Source organism: Sus scrofa, chromosome 7 (genome assembly GCF_054392235.1).
Source record: "Sus scrofa isolate SSC_HxYL_T2T_F1_AM1 chromosome 7, Sscrofa_HxYL_maternal_Yorkshire_Landrace_v2.0, whole genome shotgun sequence".
NCBI lineage: Eukaryota > Metazoa > Chordata > Mammalia > Artiodactyla > Suidae > Sus > Sus scrofa.
The window spans coordinates 42,840,641-42,856,587 of NC_139389.1; the positions used below are offsets into that span (position 1 = coordinate 42,840,641).

General features: G+C 39.4%; 1 protein-coding gene across 1 annotated transcript in view; it reads left to right on the top strand.

The window, feature by feature from the left end:
• The window catches only part of DNAH8 (dynein axonemal heavy chain 8), a 297,717-nt gene that overhangs the window by 76,325 nt on the left and 205,445 nt on the right, over positions 1 to 15,947 (top strand). The window contains exons 22-26 of the mRNA XM_084967979.1: positions 4,201 to 4,336; positions 5,441 to 5,556; positions 6,985 to 7,091; positions 10,747 to 10,822; positions 12,728 to 12,923. Of these exons, the coding sequence (XP_084824105.1) occupies positions 4,201 to 4,336; positions 5,441 to 5,556; positions 6,985 to 7,091; positions 10,747 to 10,822; positions 12,728 to 12,923 (631 nt within the window). The remainder of the gene's footprint in view (positions 1 to 4,200; positions 4,337 to 5,440; positions 5,557 to 6,984; positions 7,092 to 10,746; positions 10,823 to 12,727; positions 12,924 to 15,947) is intronic.

Sequence of the window (15,947 nt, forward strand, 5' to 3'; positions counted from 1 at the left end):
CTTCCCGTTGGGCCCAACCCAACTGGAAGTCAGAGACTAACCCAGGAGCCAGCTTCCCTCTGCACAGAGCAGGGCAGGCAAGAGCTGAGTGGGCTGCAGGGGGCAAATGGAGAATAACCAGCACCCGGAGAGTCTGGCAAGCTGGCCTTGACAGAGTTGCAGGGATCATTCATAGTTCTCTGAATTCAAGTCGTGTAAATAATTTTCATCATCAGAGCTCTTGGTACATTGCTGGCTGCTTCTGCATCCCACTTTTCCTTCCTTCTGGTTCCATGGAGAAAGTTCCCACCTCTTTTCATGATTGAGGTCCTCCCTGTGGCTCTGGATTCCATGCCTTCTTGGCAGACTCACTCTACCAATTTTCCTCCGTCTTCTAGATCTTCAGCTTTGTCCTCTTTATTGGACCCTCCCCCCAGCAGTCTAATATGCTCTCCTCTATTCCTGGCCAGCAAACCAAAACCTTCCCACATCTGCCTCACTTCCCATTCACAACTAGACTGCTCCAAGTCCTCCCACAGGCTGCCTCCACTTTCCCATCTCTCATTTCTCTGCTCCTCCCCACCTCCTCTGATCCCTGCTTCAGATTGCTTCTGGCGCTAGCTATTATTTTGGACAACTTTATTGAGATATAATTCACATACCATAGAATTCACCCATTTAAAGTGTATCGTTAAATGGTTTTATTATGGTCACAGAACTGTGCAACTGTCACCACAGTCAACTTAGAACATCTCATCACCTCAAAAGAAATGCCATACTTATTAGCAGTCATTAACCTTTTCCTCTCAACCTTTCCAGCCCTAGGCAGCCACTAATCTACCTTCTGCCTCTACAGATTTGCTTTGTAGACATTTCGTACAAGTGGCATCATAGAGTACCTGGTATTTTGTGGTACTGTATGATTTTTGCTGAGCGAAGATGGCTTTTTTCTCTGAGTGAAGACACCGCTTTCACGGTGTCTTCAAAGTTCATTCATACTGTCTCATGTGTCAGTACTACATTTCTTTTTATTGCTGAATAATAGTGCATTGCGTGGATGGACCACGTTTTAGTTACCTGTTCATCAGTTGATGGAAGTTTGGGTTGTTTCCACTTTTTGGCCGTTATGAATAATGATGCTGTGAACATAAATGTATAAGTTTTTGCAAGGACGTGTTTTCATTTCTCTTGGGTATATATTTAGGAGTGGAATTGTTGGGTCATATGTTAACTCAGCATTTAAGCTTTTGAAGACCTGTTCTGCTTCTCCAGAGTGGCTGCATTATTTTACATTCCTATTTTGTCTCTTTGATCACAGCCTTCCTCGTGGGTTTGAAGTGGTATCTCGTTTGTAGTTCCCTAATGAATGGCTAGTGTGTCGAGCACTTTTTCATGTGCTTATTGACCTTTCATATATCTTCTTTTAGAAATGTCTATTCACATCTTTTGCTCATTTTAAAATTGGGTTATCTGTCTTTTTTTTTTTTTTTTTTTGGTCTTTTGTCTTTTTGTCTTTTGTTGTTGTTGTTGTTGTTGTTGCTATTTCTTGGGCCGCTCCCGAGGCATATGGAGGTTCCCAGGCCAGGGGTTGAATCGGAGCTGTAGCCACCGGCCTACGCCAGAGCCACAGCAACACAGGATCCGAGCCGCGTCTGCAACCTACACCACAGCTCAGGGCAACGCCGGATTGTTAACCCACTGAGCAAGGGCAGGGACCGAACCGGCAACCTCATGGTTCCTAGTCGGATTCGTTAACCACTGCGCCACGACGGGAACTCCTCTTTTTTTTTTTCTTAGTTGTAATAGTTGTTTGTATGTTCTAGATAGCGGTCCCTTATCAGATTGCAGTTTTCCTCCCATTCTGTTCATTGTCTGTTCCCTTTTTGGATGATGTCCTTTGAAGCCCCAAATGTTTAAATTTTGATGATGTCCAGTTTATCTAATTATTCATTTGTTACTCTGCTTTGGTGTCATATCTAAGAAAACTTTGCCTAAACCATGATCACGAAGACCCCCACGCTTATATTTTTCTTGTAAGAGTTTAATCGTTTTCACCCTTTACATTTAGATCTGTAATTCATTTTGAGGTGTTTTTGTGTGTGTGTGTGTGTGTGTGTACAGTGTAAGGAAAGGATCTAGTTTCATTCTTCTGCAGGTGGATATTGAGTTGTCCTGGCACCAATTGTCGAATACCATTAACTTTGTTTTTATATAATATTGGAAATGTACAGAAGAATTTCTCCCATTTATTCTTGTGGACATGTTCTTTTAACAGAAAATATTACTTTATATTATTTTGTTGAGGTTTCCAGAGATATCAAGGAAGTACTAAGAGAAACATCAAGCAGGGTCAGGAGAGTTGGTCTTCAGGTGGGACTAAGAAATGGTGATGGGTTCAAATACACATGAGGTGGTGTAACTGGTGGTGAGGGCGGACAGGGAGCGGGGCAGACTTAGACGTCTCAATCTAGTAGCCAAGAAAGGAGCACGTGTGGGCAGTACATGGGAACTGTGGGGTCTCCCAAGGCTTCTCTGGGGAGATGTTTGCATGGAAAGGCTTGGGTTCCTTCTCAGAAGTGGTTTTTGAAGGCCCCCGCTGGCTGCCACCATTTACTTTTCTCTTTCCTCATGCATGGGCATGGTTAGTATATCAAAAGACCTGTTCAATTTTATACACCAGTTTTCTTTGCCGAATATAACTTGCCCTCCACTTCTTCCTAAAGCCTTTGCCGACTATTAGAAAAACTCAGAAAGGCAAAGCAAAGACTTTTGGAATCACGCAAAGCTGGTTTCAAACCACCGACTCTGTGACCTTGGGCAAATGTTTAATTCTTTCTGAAACTCAGTTTTCTCATCTGTGAAACGGGGGTGGTAATATTACCTATCTCAAGAGGTTGTCATTTAATTAAATGAATCTATACACATAAAGATCTTAAATTGGAGTTCCCATCTTGGTGCAGTGGTTAATGAATCCGACTAGGAACCATGAGGTTGCGGGTTCGGTCCCTGCCCTTGCTCAGTGGGTTAACGATCTGGCGTTGCCGTGAGCTGTGGTGTAGGTTGCAGACGCGGCTCAAATCCCGAGTTGCTGTGGCTCTGGTGTAGGCCAGTGGCTACAGCTCCAATTAGACCCCTAGCCTGGGAATCTCCATATGCCGCGGGAGCGGCCCAAGAAATAGCAAAAAGACAAAAAAAAAAATCTTAAATTGATGCCTGGCATACTGCACCATACTCAATTTCAAAAACCTCATCTCATTTGGATCTCAGAATTACACTTTGGATTGTCATTGTCCTTTTTAAAAAATTTTTTTTATTACTCAAATGAATTTATCACATCTGTAGTTGTATAATGATCATAACAATCCAATTTCACAGGATTTCCATCCCACAACCCAAGCACATCCCCCCACCCCCCAAACTGTCTCCTCTGGAGACTGTAAGTTTTTCAGTGTTTGTGAGTCAGCATCTGTTCTGCAAAGAAGTTCAGTCTGTCTTTTTTTCAGATTCCATATGTCAGTGAAAGCATTTGATGTTGGTGTCTCAATGTATGGCTGACTTCACTTAGCATGATAATTTCTAGGTCCATCCATGTTGCTAAAAATGCTGGTATTTCATTCATTTTAATGGCTGAGTAATATTCCATTGTGTCTGTGTACCACATCTTCTGGATCCACTCCTCTGTCGATGGACATTTAGGTTGTTTCCATGTCTTAGCTATTGCAAATAGTGCTGCAGTGAACATCGGGGTACATGTGTCTTTGCGAGTCGTGGTTTTCTCTGGATAGATGCCCAGGAGTGGGATTGTTCCATTTGGTAGTTCTATGTTTAGTTTTCTGAAGAATCTCCATACTGTTTTCCACAGTGGTTGCAGCAATTTACAATCCCACCAACAGTGTACTAGTGTTCCTTTTTCTCCACAGCCTCTCCAGCACTTATTGTTTGTAGACTTTTGCATGATGGCCATTCTGGCCAGTGTAAGGTGGTACCTCATAGTGGTTTTGACTTGCATTTCTTCTCCTTTTCTTAGCCTAAGACATAGCAGCTGTCTCAAGCTGCGTGTAGCCACTGACAGTTAGGGGATATGAAACATTACGCTATTGGCCACTATCCCAGGTATTTTCAAATGGCATTAGTTATCGTTTGATAAGATGAAGTCATATTAATGATTTTCATAGTATTTTTAAGTATCTGGAAATTAATGGTCTTTTCTTTCATTAATAGACATATACAAAGGAATGGGCTGAGGTTCTAAACCACAAGAGTAAGCATGTGGAAGAAGCTGTTAAAGAGCTTATATCAATATTTGAGACTATTTATGAAGTTAAGTACAGTGGGAAAACAGCAAAACAGTTACCAGGTAATGTGGCTTGTTATAATGTTTGAATCACAAGAGTTGTAGATACCTTCTCAAATAGGTACCTTGGGCATAGCAGGTACCATTTTCCAGACCTCCAGGAGAGCAGGTGTTCAGCCTAAACCATACTGTTTGCACAAACTGTTTATGCCCCGTGAGCCCTTTCTATGTGTTAGGGAATGGTGGGCCCCCTTCTGAAATCCAAGTTCCCAGACACCAATTGAGGACCAGCCTTACAAGCAGACCTTTCCGTGGATAGATATGTTACTGCTACTATTATTTTTTTTGTACAGCATTCTGCCACGCTGTTTGTCACACTGTGTGGGATGCAGGCCAGGAAGGGTGGCAGACATCTCCTGCTGCACAGGACAACTCCCGACAAAAGGGAATGTCATTAGTGCTGAGGTTAAGAAACTCAGAGCTCAAATAAGTATCCACAACATGTCTTCTTTCTCTTAGAGGTTTTCCATTTAAAGTAGTTTTCACCAGAAGTATCAAAAACACAAACATACCAGCTTATTAAGACAGCAAACTCAAAAGGTAAACAGATATTTTAGAAAGATTACATGGAAAACCCTCTTTAAGTGTTTTTTTTTTTAATTAAAGATACTAAGTATATAGTTAAAGAGTGTATTCCTTAGTAGAATGAATATATTTAAAGAGTATATTTCTTAGTAGAATGTCAATTCTATTGAGATGGGTGATTTAAATTGCATTTAAGCATGATTCCTACAGAAACATATTTTTTAACTTTTAAATTAAGTGTTTTTTGGAGTTCCCATTGTGGGAACCCGACATGGTATTCGTGAGGGTGTGGGTTTGACCCCTGGCCATGCTCAGTGACTTAAGAATCTGGCGTTGCCACAAGCTGTGGTGTAGGTTGCGGATACGGCTCAGATCCAGTGTTGCCGTGGCTATGGCGTAGGCTGTAGCTGAAGCTCCAATTTGACCTCTGACCCAAGAACTTCCATGTGCTGCAGGTACAGCCATAAAAAGAAGAAAAAATTAAGGATTTTTAAAGAAGGTGTTTCCCAAGAATTGGTCATATAGAATAAGCTAAATGCTAAGTATTAAATGTTATATTTTTGTTTTGCCTTTTATCTCTAGAACAGAGGAAGCATGTTGTTTTTGGAAGTGAAACTGAAGAGGGTGAAAGTGCTGATTATGAGGCTAATATTGGGTCTGAGGTTGATGTTAATGATAAAGAGGATGAATTTAAAAAGGTATTTAGTGTAAAACAAACCTATACAATTTCATAGAATTATGAACTCATACAGTTGTAGATAACCCCAAATGGTGCTTGTTTTCCCCAGGCTGTTCTACCACCAATCTATATGGATTTATAACCAATTGGGTTTATAACAAAGTCTAGAAAATATAATTTTCAATTCTACACTGCAGGATCTGACAAGACACAGCAGTCCTTACAGTTTTTCCCCAGCGTCATCAACTTTTAACGTGATTCTGTCCATTAGTTTGTGTCGTTATCTCCCCCTCTTGTGACGGACCATCTCATATAGTAAATGTCACATTTGGGATTGTAGTGCCAATCCATTTGACTCCGAGTGGAGAACTTAGTTCTCAGTTATTGTTTGTAATGGAGTTACCTATATTGCAGAACCAGATTTTGGTTCACTAGGGGCCCAGGGATTTGGATTTTTCATCAGCACCGCGGCTTGCTTGTGCACAGTCCTGCAGGAGGAACCCCGTGTGGGCAGATTTTCGCATTACCTGCCGATGTGTTGGGGATGAAAGTTGAGGAGGCAGCTCAGGGATTTTCCCTCCTCCTTAGGCCTCCCCTTTGGTCCTAAGTCACCTCAGAATGCTGCCCGCACACTTGGGCTTGTTCTTGCTTTCTCCCGCTCCTGTCAGTTTTCTTTAAGTCCTCTGTACTCATATATATATTTTTTGGCCACACCTGCAGCATGTGCAAGTTCCCAGGCCAGGGATGGAACCTCACCACAGCAGTGACCTGAGCTGACCCAGTCTCAGAGGGGTGGGTGGAGGGTGGAGAGGAACCGTATGGCCAGAACCTGGTCCTGGATGTGTGACTCACTGGGCAAGCGAGACGTGGTCCTCAGGTCCCTGCTCAGACCCTCGCTCAGTGTTATCCTGCGCTCTGACGAATAAACTTGGCTCCTTCTCCTCTGGATGGAAAGAGGGCTTGGAGACAGGGGCAAACCCTGGTCCCAACGTGGTCTCAGTTTCATCCCTTTTATTTTGGTGTCATACATTTTAAAACATGCTTATCCACCAAGCTGAGGTTTTTGAGGCTGGAGACTAAATAGCCTCTTGTGCCCTCACCTCTAAGCATTGAGAGGTGCTCCCCACTAAGTGCTTCAGTTTTGTCGAGTGAATTATTGAATATTGAGCCATCAGGATTATTTTCAATTAGCTGTTTTTGAATTTTGGTTTTTGAATAAGGCCTTGTCATTTCTAGGGTGTGTATGAAAGCATGCTTCTCATATATTCTTATTTGTTTTCAAAATAAACAAGTAATTTAGGATGGAATTTATTTCTACAATATAATTGAAATCATATAGTTATTATTTTTCGTCTTTCACATGTCACTTCTAATATTGTATTATTGCTTCAGGGGCGTTAGCGTTTTTATTTTTTTGTACCAAATTTAATATGATTTCTCATTACAGGAATGTAAAGAGGTCTATGCTTTTTTCTCTCATCAATTACTAGACAGTCTTCAAAAAGCTACACGGTTGTCTTTGGACACAATGAAAAGAAGAATATTTGTTGCAAGGCAAGTTAAAAATCTGCTAAATTATATGTCTGGTAATACTGTCAGAACATCATGCTAAAGTACCTTTTATTTTTATTAGTTAATTTAAAAAATTATAAAATTTAAAACATGGCATTTATGAAAAGACTGTATGAAAACATATGAAAACACTGCAAGAACAGTGATAAATGAACAACTGTGTTCCCAGCACCCAGGCTGAGACAAAGACCACCGAACACTATCAGCCCCCTTACCGGTCCTTTCTGCTCTGAGCAGATACCTTCTCTCACTTGTGTTTTTTTGTTCTCTTTCTGGTGTCCTTTACTGAGTTTAAAAACATTCAAATTTATCAATAATCTCCTTAGTTATTTGTGATTTTTATGTCTTTTAAAAGAAATATTTCCCCACTTCATAATGTCTTATGAAAGTTTTATAGTTTCACCTTTTACAGTTAGGGATTTAATCCACATGGTATTGATTTTTGCATTTAGTGTGAGATAGGAGACCAGTATGTTTTATCCCATATGATTAATTCATTAACCAGGAAAAAGTTGTTGAAAAATTGATTTTTTTTCTTTTGGTATGGTTATTTACATTGGATCTATAGATAAATTTGGAGAGAATTAGCACCCTTACAATACTGGGTCTTTCGTTCAGAGTCATGGATTACCTCTCCATTTATTTATCTTCTTTAACGTTTCTCATTGAAGTTTTATAATTCTCTGTGTAAAAGTCTTGTGTATTTTGGTAGGTTTATTCCTTGGTTATTCATTGCTGAATTTTAAATTCAGCTGTTAAAATCTCCCAGTTGATTGTGAAGTTGTCAAATTTTCCTTCAGTTTTGGTCAGTCCTTATATCTTTTTAAAAAATTATTATTATTTTATGGTGCACCTGTGGCATATGGAAATTCCTGGGCCAGGGGTCGAATCAGAGATGAAGCTGGGGCCTATGCCACAGCCACAGCAACACTGGATCAAAGCCACATCCGTGACCTTTGTTGTGGCTTACAGCAACGCCAGATCCTTAACCCACTGAGCCAGGCCATTGATCAAACCTGCATCCTCACAGCAATAGCATTGGGTCCTTAACCTACTGACCCACAACAGGTACTCCTTGTTTTATATCTTTCTTTATTTTTTTATTTTATTTTCCCACTGTACAGCAAGGGGGTCAGGTCATCCTTAGATGTATACATTGCAGTTACAGTTTTTTCCCCCACCCTTTCTTCTCTTGCAACATGAGTATCTAGACATAGTTCTCAATGCTATTCAGCAGGATCTCCTTGTAAATCTATTCTAGGTTGTGTCTGATAAGCCTAAGCTCCCGATCCCTCCCACTCCCTCCCCCTCCCATCAGGCAACCACAAGTCTCTTCTCCAAGTCCATGATTTTCTTTTCTGAGGAGATGTTCATTTGTGCTGGATATTACATTCCAGTTATAAGTGATATCATATGGTATTTGTCTTTGTCTTTCTGGCTCATTTCACTCAGTATGAGATTCTCTAGTTCCATCCATGTTGCTGCAAATGGCATGCTGTCATCCTTTTTTATGGCTGAGTAGTATTCCATTGTGTATATATACCACATCTTCCGAATCCAATCATCTGTCGATGGACATTTGGCTTGTTTCCATGTCCTGGCTATTGTGAATAGGGCTGCAATGAACATGCATGTGTCTCTTTTAAGTAGAGCTTTGTCCGGATAGATGCCCAAGAGTGGGATTGCAGGGTCATATGGAAGTTCTATGTATAGATTTCTAAGGTATCTCCAAACTGTTCTCCATAGTGGCTGTACCAGTTTACATTCCCACCAGCAGTGCAGGAGGGTTCCCTTTTCTCCACAGCCCCTCCAGCACTTGTTATTTGTGGATTTATTAATGATGGCCATTCTGACTGGTGTGAGGTGGTATCTCATGGTAGTTTTGATTTGCATTTCTCTTATAATCAGCGATGTTGAGCATTTTTTCATGTGTTTGTTGGCCATCTGTATATCTTCTTTGGAGAAATGTCTATTCAGGTCTTTTGCCCACTTTTCCATTGATTGATTGGTTTTTTTGCTGTTGAGTTGTATAAGTTGCTTATATATTCTAGAGATTAAGCCCTTGTCAGTTGCATCATTTGAAACTATTTTCTCCCATTCTGTAAGTTGTTTTTTTGTTTTCTTTTTGGTCTCCTTTGCTGTGCAAAAGCTTTTCAGTTTGATGAGTGTTTTATATCTTTTAAGGCTAAGTTGTTAGATGCACGCAAAATCATAGTAGTTAAATTTGCTTAGAGCACTGTTTTGTTTATTTTTATTTGATGAATATCTTTATCCATATATATATATTTGTCTTTTAGGGCCGCATCTGCAGCATATGGAGGTTCCCAGGCTAGGGGTTGAATCAGAACTGTAGCTGCCGACCTACACCACAGCCACAGCAACTTGGGATCCAAGCCGCGTCTGCGACCTACACCACAGCTCCTGGCAATGCTGGATCCTTAACCCACTGAGCAAGGCCAGGGATTGAACCTGCGCCCTCATGGATGCTAGTTGGGTTCTCTAACTGCTCAGCCACGACAGGAACTCCTCTTTATCCATATTAATTCTGATTTCTCAGATTCTTTTTAGCCTGTTGTTAATTTTACTTTTTTGGTATATCATTTTCTATCATTTGAGCTTTTCTGTGCAGCTTTTTATTTTACCTCTTAAAAGCCTCATATACCTGATTATTTTTATTCAGTCTGATTATCTATACCTTTTACTAGTGTTTAATCTACTTATATTTTTATAATTTTAAAAATATAGTTACATTTCCTTTACATTTTATATTGTGGTTTCTTCTTATCCTTTTTCTTTGGTTCATTTTATTATCTGTTATCATTAGAATGGATAATTTTTCCCTTTTATTCTCCTTCCCATACTTCAGTTCTTTAACTAATTACCTTTAAATTTAGAATGTATATATATTTAGCTCCAGTTTTAAAGAAGTACTGTTGGTGGGTTTTTTTTTTTTTTCATATTTTTCATCTTATTTCTAACTAACAGGACCTTGACATGAACTGTACCTACTTTATCATTGTTGTTTGATGTTTTACTTTTATTATGGGAAGTTTGTTTATTATAATTTTGACTGGAATGGGGACACAGATCAGGCAGAGGGAGATAATTTGCAGCTCCAATGTGTGTCATTCATTTCTTGTACTCACATGTCTGTCTGCATGTCTGTACTCTGTCTGAGCACAACTAATATTGCTTCAAAAGGTAGTTTGGGGAAAACTTGACCAGAAACCTCCTGTTTAATCTTACCTCCTGTTTAATCTTGCAAAAAAAAAATATATATATATATATGAAGGCGTATACTTTTTGTTGATGAGCTCCAGCATCTGCTGTGGGGTTAGGGAAAAGGAGTGTTTTTAGTAAACATTGTGAAGTGGTTATTACTGAGAGAGAGCAACATTAAAATTCTAGAAAATGGATAGGAGACTAGTGTTTCACTTAGAAGAATATTAAATCATTGAATTTTCTTATTTTATGAACTAGTTCATGAAATTTATGCTTCCATTGTCAGTAACATTCTCCACGTGTAATTCAGTATTTTGAAAATTGTCATTTTTTAGGATTGGAAGTTGTTGCATAACCAAACTATTTATGAAATTTTAGGTTAAGGTTTATAAGTTAAATGTCCATCTTATTACAGCCCTTATGGACGAAAGCGGTCAGATGATGTTATTTCCTTTATAAAATCTGAAGTACATCTTGCAATTCCTAATGTGGTAAGTACTGCTAAACAGTCAAGATAATATAATGATGTTTTGATAATGTCTTTAAGAGGTTATCATTAAAACCAAGTTTTATTTGAAGGAATCTTTTTGCACTATGTATTTTTTTCCTTTACCTCAGTATTTAACAGAAATCAAAATGTATCGTTTCTTTTTTCTTTCTTTCTCTCTCTCTTTCTTTCTTTCTTTCTTTCCTTCCTTCCTCCCTCCCTCCCTCCCTCCCGTCTTTCTTTCTTTCTTTCTTTCTTTCTTTCTTTCTTTCCTTCCTTCCTCCCTCCCTCCCTCCCTCCCATCTTTCTTTCTTTCTTTCTTTCTTTCTTTCTTTCTTTCTTTCTTTCTTTCTGTCTTTCTTCCTTCCTTCCTTCCTTCCTTCCTTCCTTCCTTCCTTCCTTCCTTTCTTTCTTTCTTTCTTTCTTTCTTTCTTTCTTTCTTCCTGTCTTCCTGTCTTCCTTTCTTTCTTTCTTCCTTTCTTCCTTTCTTTCTTTCTTCCTTCCTTCCTTCCTTTCTTTCTTTCTTTCTTTCTTCCTTCCTTCCTCCCTTTCTTTCTTTCTTTCTTTCTTTCTTTCTTTCTTCCTTCCTTCCTTCCTTCCTTTCTTCCTTTCTTTCTTTCTTTCTTTCTTTCTTTCTTTCTTTCTTCCTTCCTTTCTTTCTTTCTTTCTTTCTTTCTTTCTTTCTTTCTTTCTTTCTTTCTTCCTTCCTTCCTTCCTTCCTTCCTTCCTTCCTTTCTTCCTTTCTTTCTTTCTTTCTTTCTTTCTTCCTTCCTTCCTTCCTTCCTTCCTTCCTTCCTTCCTTCCTTCCTCCCTCCCTCTCTTTCTTTCTTTCTTTCTTTCTTTCTTTCTTTCTTTCTTTCTTTCTTTCTTTCTTTCTTTCTTTCTACTTTTTAGTGCCACAGGTATGGCATGTGGAAATTCCTAGGCTAGGGGTCGAATTGGAGCTGCAGCTGCTGACCTATGCCGCAGTCACAGCAACGCAGGATCTGAGCTGTGTCTACACCACAGCTCACAGCAAAGCCAGATCCTTAATCCACTGAGCAAGGCCAAGGATCGAACCCTCACCCTCATGGATACTAGTTGGGTTTATAACCTGCTGAGCCACAACGGGAACTCCCCAAATGTATCATTTACATCTACTATAAAAAATTACTTCTGCATAGCTTATGGTGTATTGAAGGTTAGTATAAGAGTTAATTGTCAGTTTGCAAGTACCCTACAAATTGTCTTGCTTTTTCTTACTTCAGACATTAAATTATCTAAATAAGACCATCTCAAAAGTCCCAATCCCTACCCTGAACTGTGAGGCAACCCACAGCAAGATGGAAACAAAGGAAGAAAGAAAGAGCCTATGCCCGAGCATACAGATCCCTTATGCCCTCCCCTGGCACTTGTCCATACCACCACCCCAGCTGTTTATTGGCAGCTGGAACACCAAGCCACACAGGATGACTAGGTGTATTCTGTGATGGCCCAAGGGTTAAAGGTCAGGCAGGAACAACCTATGGCTCCCCTAACACCACATTTACGCAGTCTGGCTTCTTGGAGGATAGCTTATTTTCTTATTTGGCACATTTCAAAGAGTTGAGGTCAGAATTGTGGCAGTATGGCTTCTTCAGTTATTTTTCTTCATAGACATCCCGCGTGCCCACAGTATTTGGCTGCATCCAGCCACCCTCACAGAGAAAGGATGGCAATACTATGTTTTACCTTTATGCCTGCAGGAATTGGCATGATGGGAAAACTTGGAGATTGATCAAGACTGCAGTCTACCTTCCTCCCTTCAGAGCAGCCTTCCCTGGGCCAGTGGAGGCTTTCCCCATGCAGTGGGGTGAACAGGGGTGGTGAGAATCAGAGGGATGGATGGTATGTGTTGGCAGCGCCAGGAACTTGTTTCTTCTTCCCACAGGTAATGGTTCCTAGTTTGGATGACATTCAGCAAGCCATTAACCGTATGATCCAGTTAACCCTGGAGGTCAGCAGGGGAGTGGCTCACTGGGGGCAACAGCAGACCCGTCAGATCAAGCCTGTCATTAACAGTCCCTCGCGTACCACTACTGACCTGGCCCATCCAAGCACAGGAAAGCCGCCGAAGAAGGAAGATAGTAAGAGTGTTAAAAAGAAATCTCAGATCAATAGAATCTTAGAATTATAACAGTTACTAAATGGTTTTGCTGATTCTTCTTGGATATGATGCTTATATAGACATTTTAAAAGTCATTTTTTTGTATGTTGGTTAAATTTTGCATTTAAAAAACTGGTGTTTTGGTATTCCCATCATGGCGTAGTGGAAACGAATCCTACTAGGAACCATGAGGTTGTGGCTTCGATCCCTGGCCTCGCTCAGTGGGTTAAAGATGCAGTGCTGCAGTGAGCTGTGGTGTAGGTCACAGACGCGGCTGGGATCCTGCGTTGCTGCGGCTATGGTGTAGGCTGGCAGCTATAGCTCCGATTGGATCCCTAGCCTGGGAACCTCCATATGCTGCGTGTGCGGCCCTAAAAAGCAACAAAACAAAATAAAACAAAACCCAAACAAACAAACAAACAAAAAAACTGGTGTTTTCCATCTTCTGTCTTAAACATAGCATGCAGACATTTCTTTTCAGATTTTGGTCATGGGTGTAGAAGGGTGTATCACTCTTCTGCTATCATAGTCTTAGATTCAAAGTTAAAAATGAAAATCCTGAGAACTAATTTTACTTTCAGCATTATATTTGGTCTGGAAAACCTAGTTAGAACATGGTGCTTAGAAAATATGAGTCATGTGTTCCTTGTGCATAAAGTATATATAAGTTACTCCCTTAAATATATATGAGTGTGATATGACATCCAAAATCCCATGGACATTTTTGGACTTTCTTGAATAGAAAGCCAAACTCATTTTCTTTTCCTTTTTCTTTCTTCCTTTCATTTTTGCTGTTCTGCCACATTAAATTTTTATTTATTTATTTTAAACAAAAGCCTCGTAGATATTTAAGGTATACAGTAGGATTTTTTTCATTTTTATGCATTTATTAATTGAGTAATCATTTATATAATTATTTCAGAGACAAATAAATTGATAAGAACAAGTCATTGATTTTATTAACAAATATGAAAAGTAGGTTAGCATAGAATGGTAGTTGATAGAGCCATGAGAATCCTTCTTGTTAGATTTCATACTATATTTAAATCCTTTCTACCACATTCCTGGCCTCTTCTTCAACTCTTCCAGTGACTGAGAACACACTTTATTTAAAAAGTCTGAATATTAGACCAACATCTACATTTTTTTTGTGAGTTCCATCCACTGTACTCAGTTCTGTCTTCTGGAACAACAGAGAACAAGTAAAGACTATTTTGTTATCATAGCTGTTCAAATATTTTATAATTTCCATGCCTTGTCAAGTTCAACACTGAAAGGAGAATTTTCTAAGTCCATTAAAGTTCATATAAGATGGGATTTCCCGTTGTGGCTCAGTGGGTTAAGAACCTGACATACTGTTACAGCAGGATGTTTTGATATATGTATTCATTTGTGAAGTGGTTAACACAACCAGAGTAAATCCATTGTCTTCTATAGTTAACAGTTTTTTGTGGGTGTGGTGAGAACACTTGAGGTCTACTCTCTTAGCAAAGTTCAAGTATACATTATTATTAACTATAGTATACATTTATGTAACTATAAACTGTACTATATGTTTCCAGAATTTATTCATCTTATTACTGGAAATTTGTGCCTTTGATCCACATCTCCCCTTTTCTTCTACTCTCCTGCCAGCCTCTGGTCCACCATTCTTCTCTCTGTTATTATTAATTTGGATTTGTTTTTCAAAGAAATATGATTCAGCCTTAAAAAAAACAGAAAGAAATCTTGCCATTTGTGACTGCATGAATGAAGCTGGAGGACATTATCTGAAAATAAAATTAAGGAAATTTCATTCAGAGGTGTGTCATAAAGTATGAAATAAGTTTAACAGAAGAAGTGTAAGCCCTGTACACTGGACATCATAGAACATTGCTGAAAGTTACTCAGTGGAGAGATATACCATGTTCATGGATTGGAAGACTGTTAAGATGGCTGTTTTTTCCACATTGACCTATGTATTTATTTAATGCTATCTCTATCAAAATCCCAGAAGGCTGCTTTGCAGAAATTGACAAGCTGATTCTAAATTTGAATATGGAATAGGGAAATTCAAAGGCCCTACAATAGCCAAAACAATTTTGCAAAAGAATACTAAAGCTGGAGGACTTGCACTACTTGGTTTCAAAACATGCTATAAAGCTACAATAATCAAAACAATGTGGTGTTTGCCTAAGGATAGCCATATAGATCAATGGGACACAATAGAGAATCAAAAAATAAACACTTTTGAGAATCAATTGATTTTCTGAAAAGTTATCAAGTCAAATCAATGGGATAATGGGTAGTCTTTTCCACACATGGAACAATTAAATATACATATGCAAAAAATGGACTTTTACCTCACACTATACTTAAAAATTAACTAAAAGTGATAAATATTTTAGAAGAAAACATAGGAGGAACTTTTTGTGATTTGGAGTTAGATGAAGATTTCTTAGCTATGACAGCAATGCATGATCTAAAAGAAAAAAGTGATAAATTGGACTTCAACCAAATTAAAAACTTTTGCTCTTCAAAAGACACAACTGAGGAGATGGGATTAAGATGGTGGAGTAGAAGGATTGGAGCTCACCTCCTCTCATGAAAATAACAAAATTACAACCAACTGCTGAACAACCACTAAAATAGACTGGAAACTACCAAAAAAGATATCCCATACCAAAAGACAAAGAAGAGGCCACAATGAGGTGGTACAAGGGTCAATCACATGCTGTAAACAACCCCATACCCACCCTGTGGGTAGCCACAGACTGGAAAGCGGCTCATCCCCGGGAGTGAGAATTCTGAGCCCCATGTCAGGCTCCCATGCCTCAGGATCTGGCATTGGTAGGAGCATTGGCATTGAAGGCTAGCAGGCATTGTGTGCAGGAGCTCCATGGGACTGGGGGAAATGGAGATTCCACTCTTTAAAGGGGCACACAGGCTTTTAGGTGCCCTGGGTCCCAGGGCAATACAGAGAGACTCCTTAGGAATCTGGGTCAGACCTACCTGTGGTTCTCAG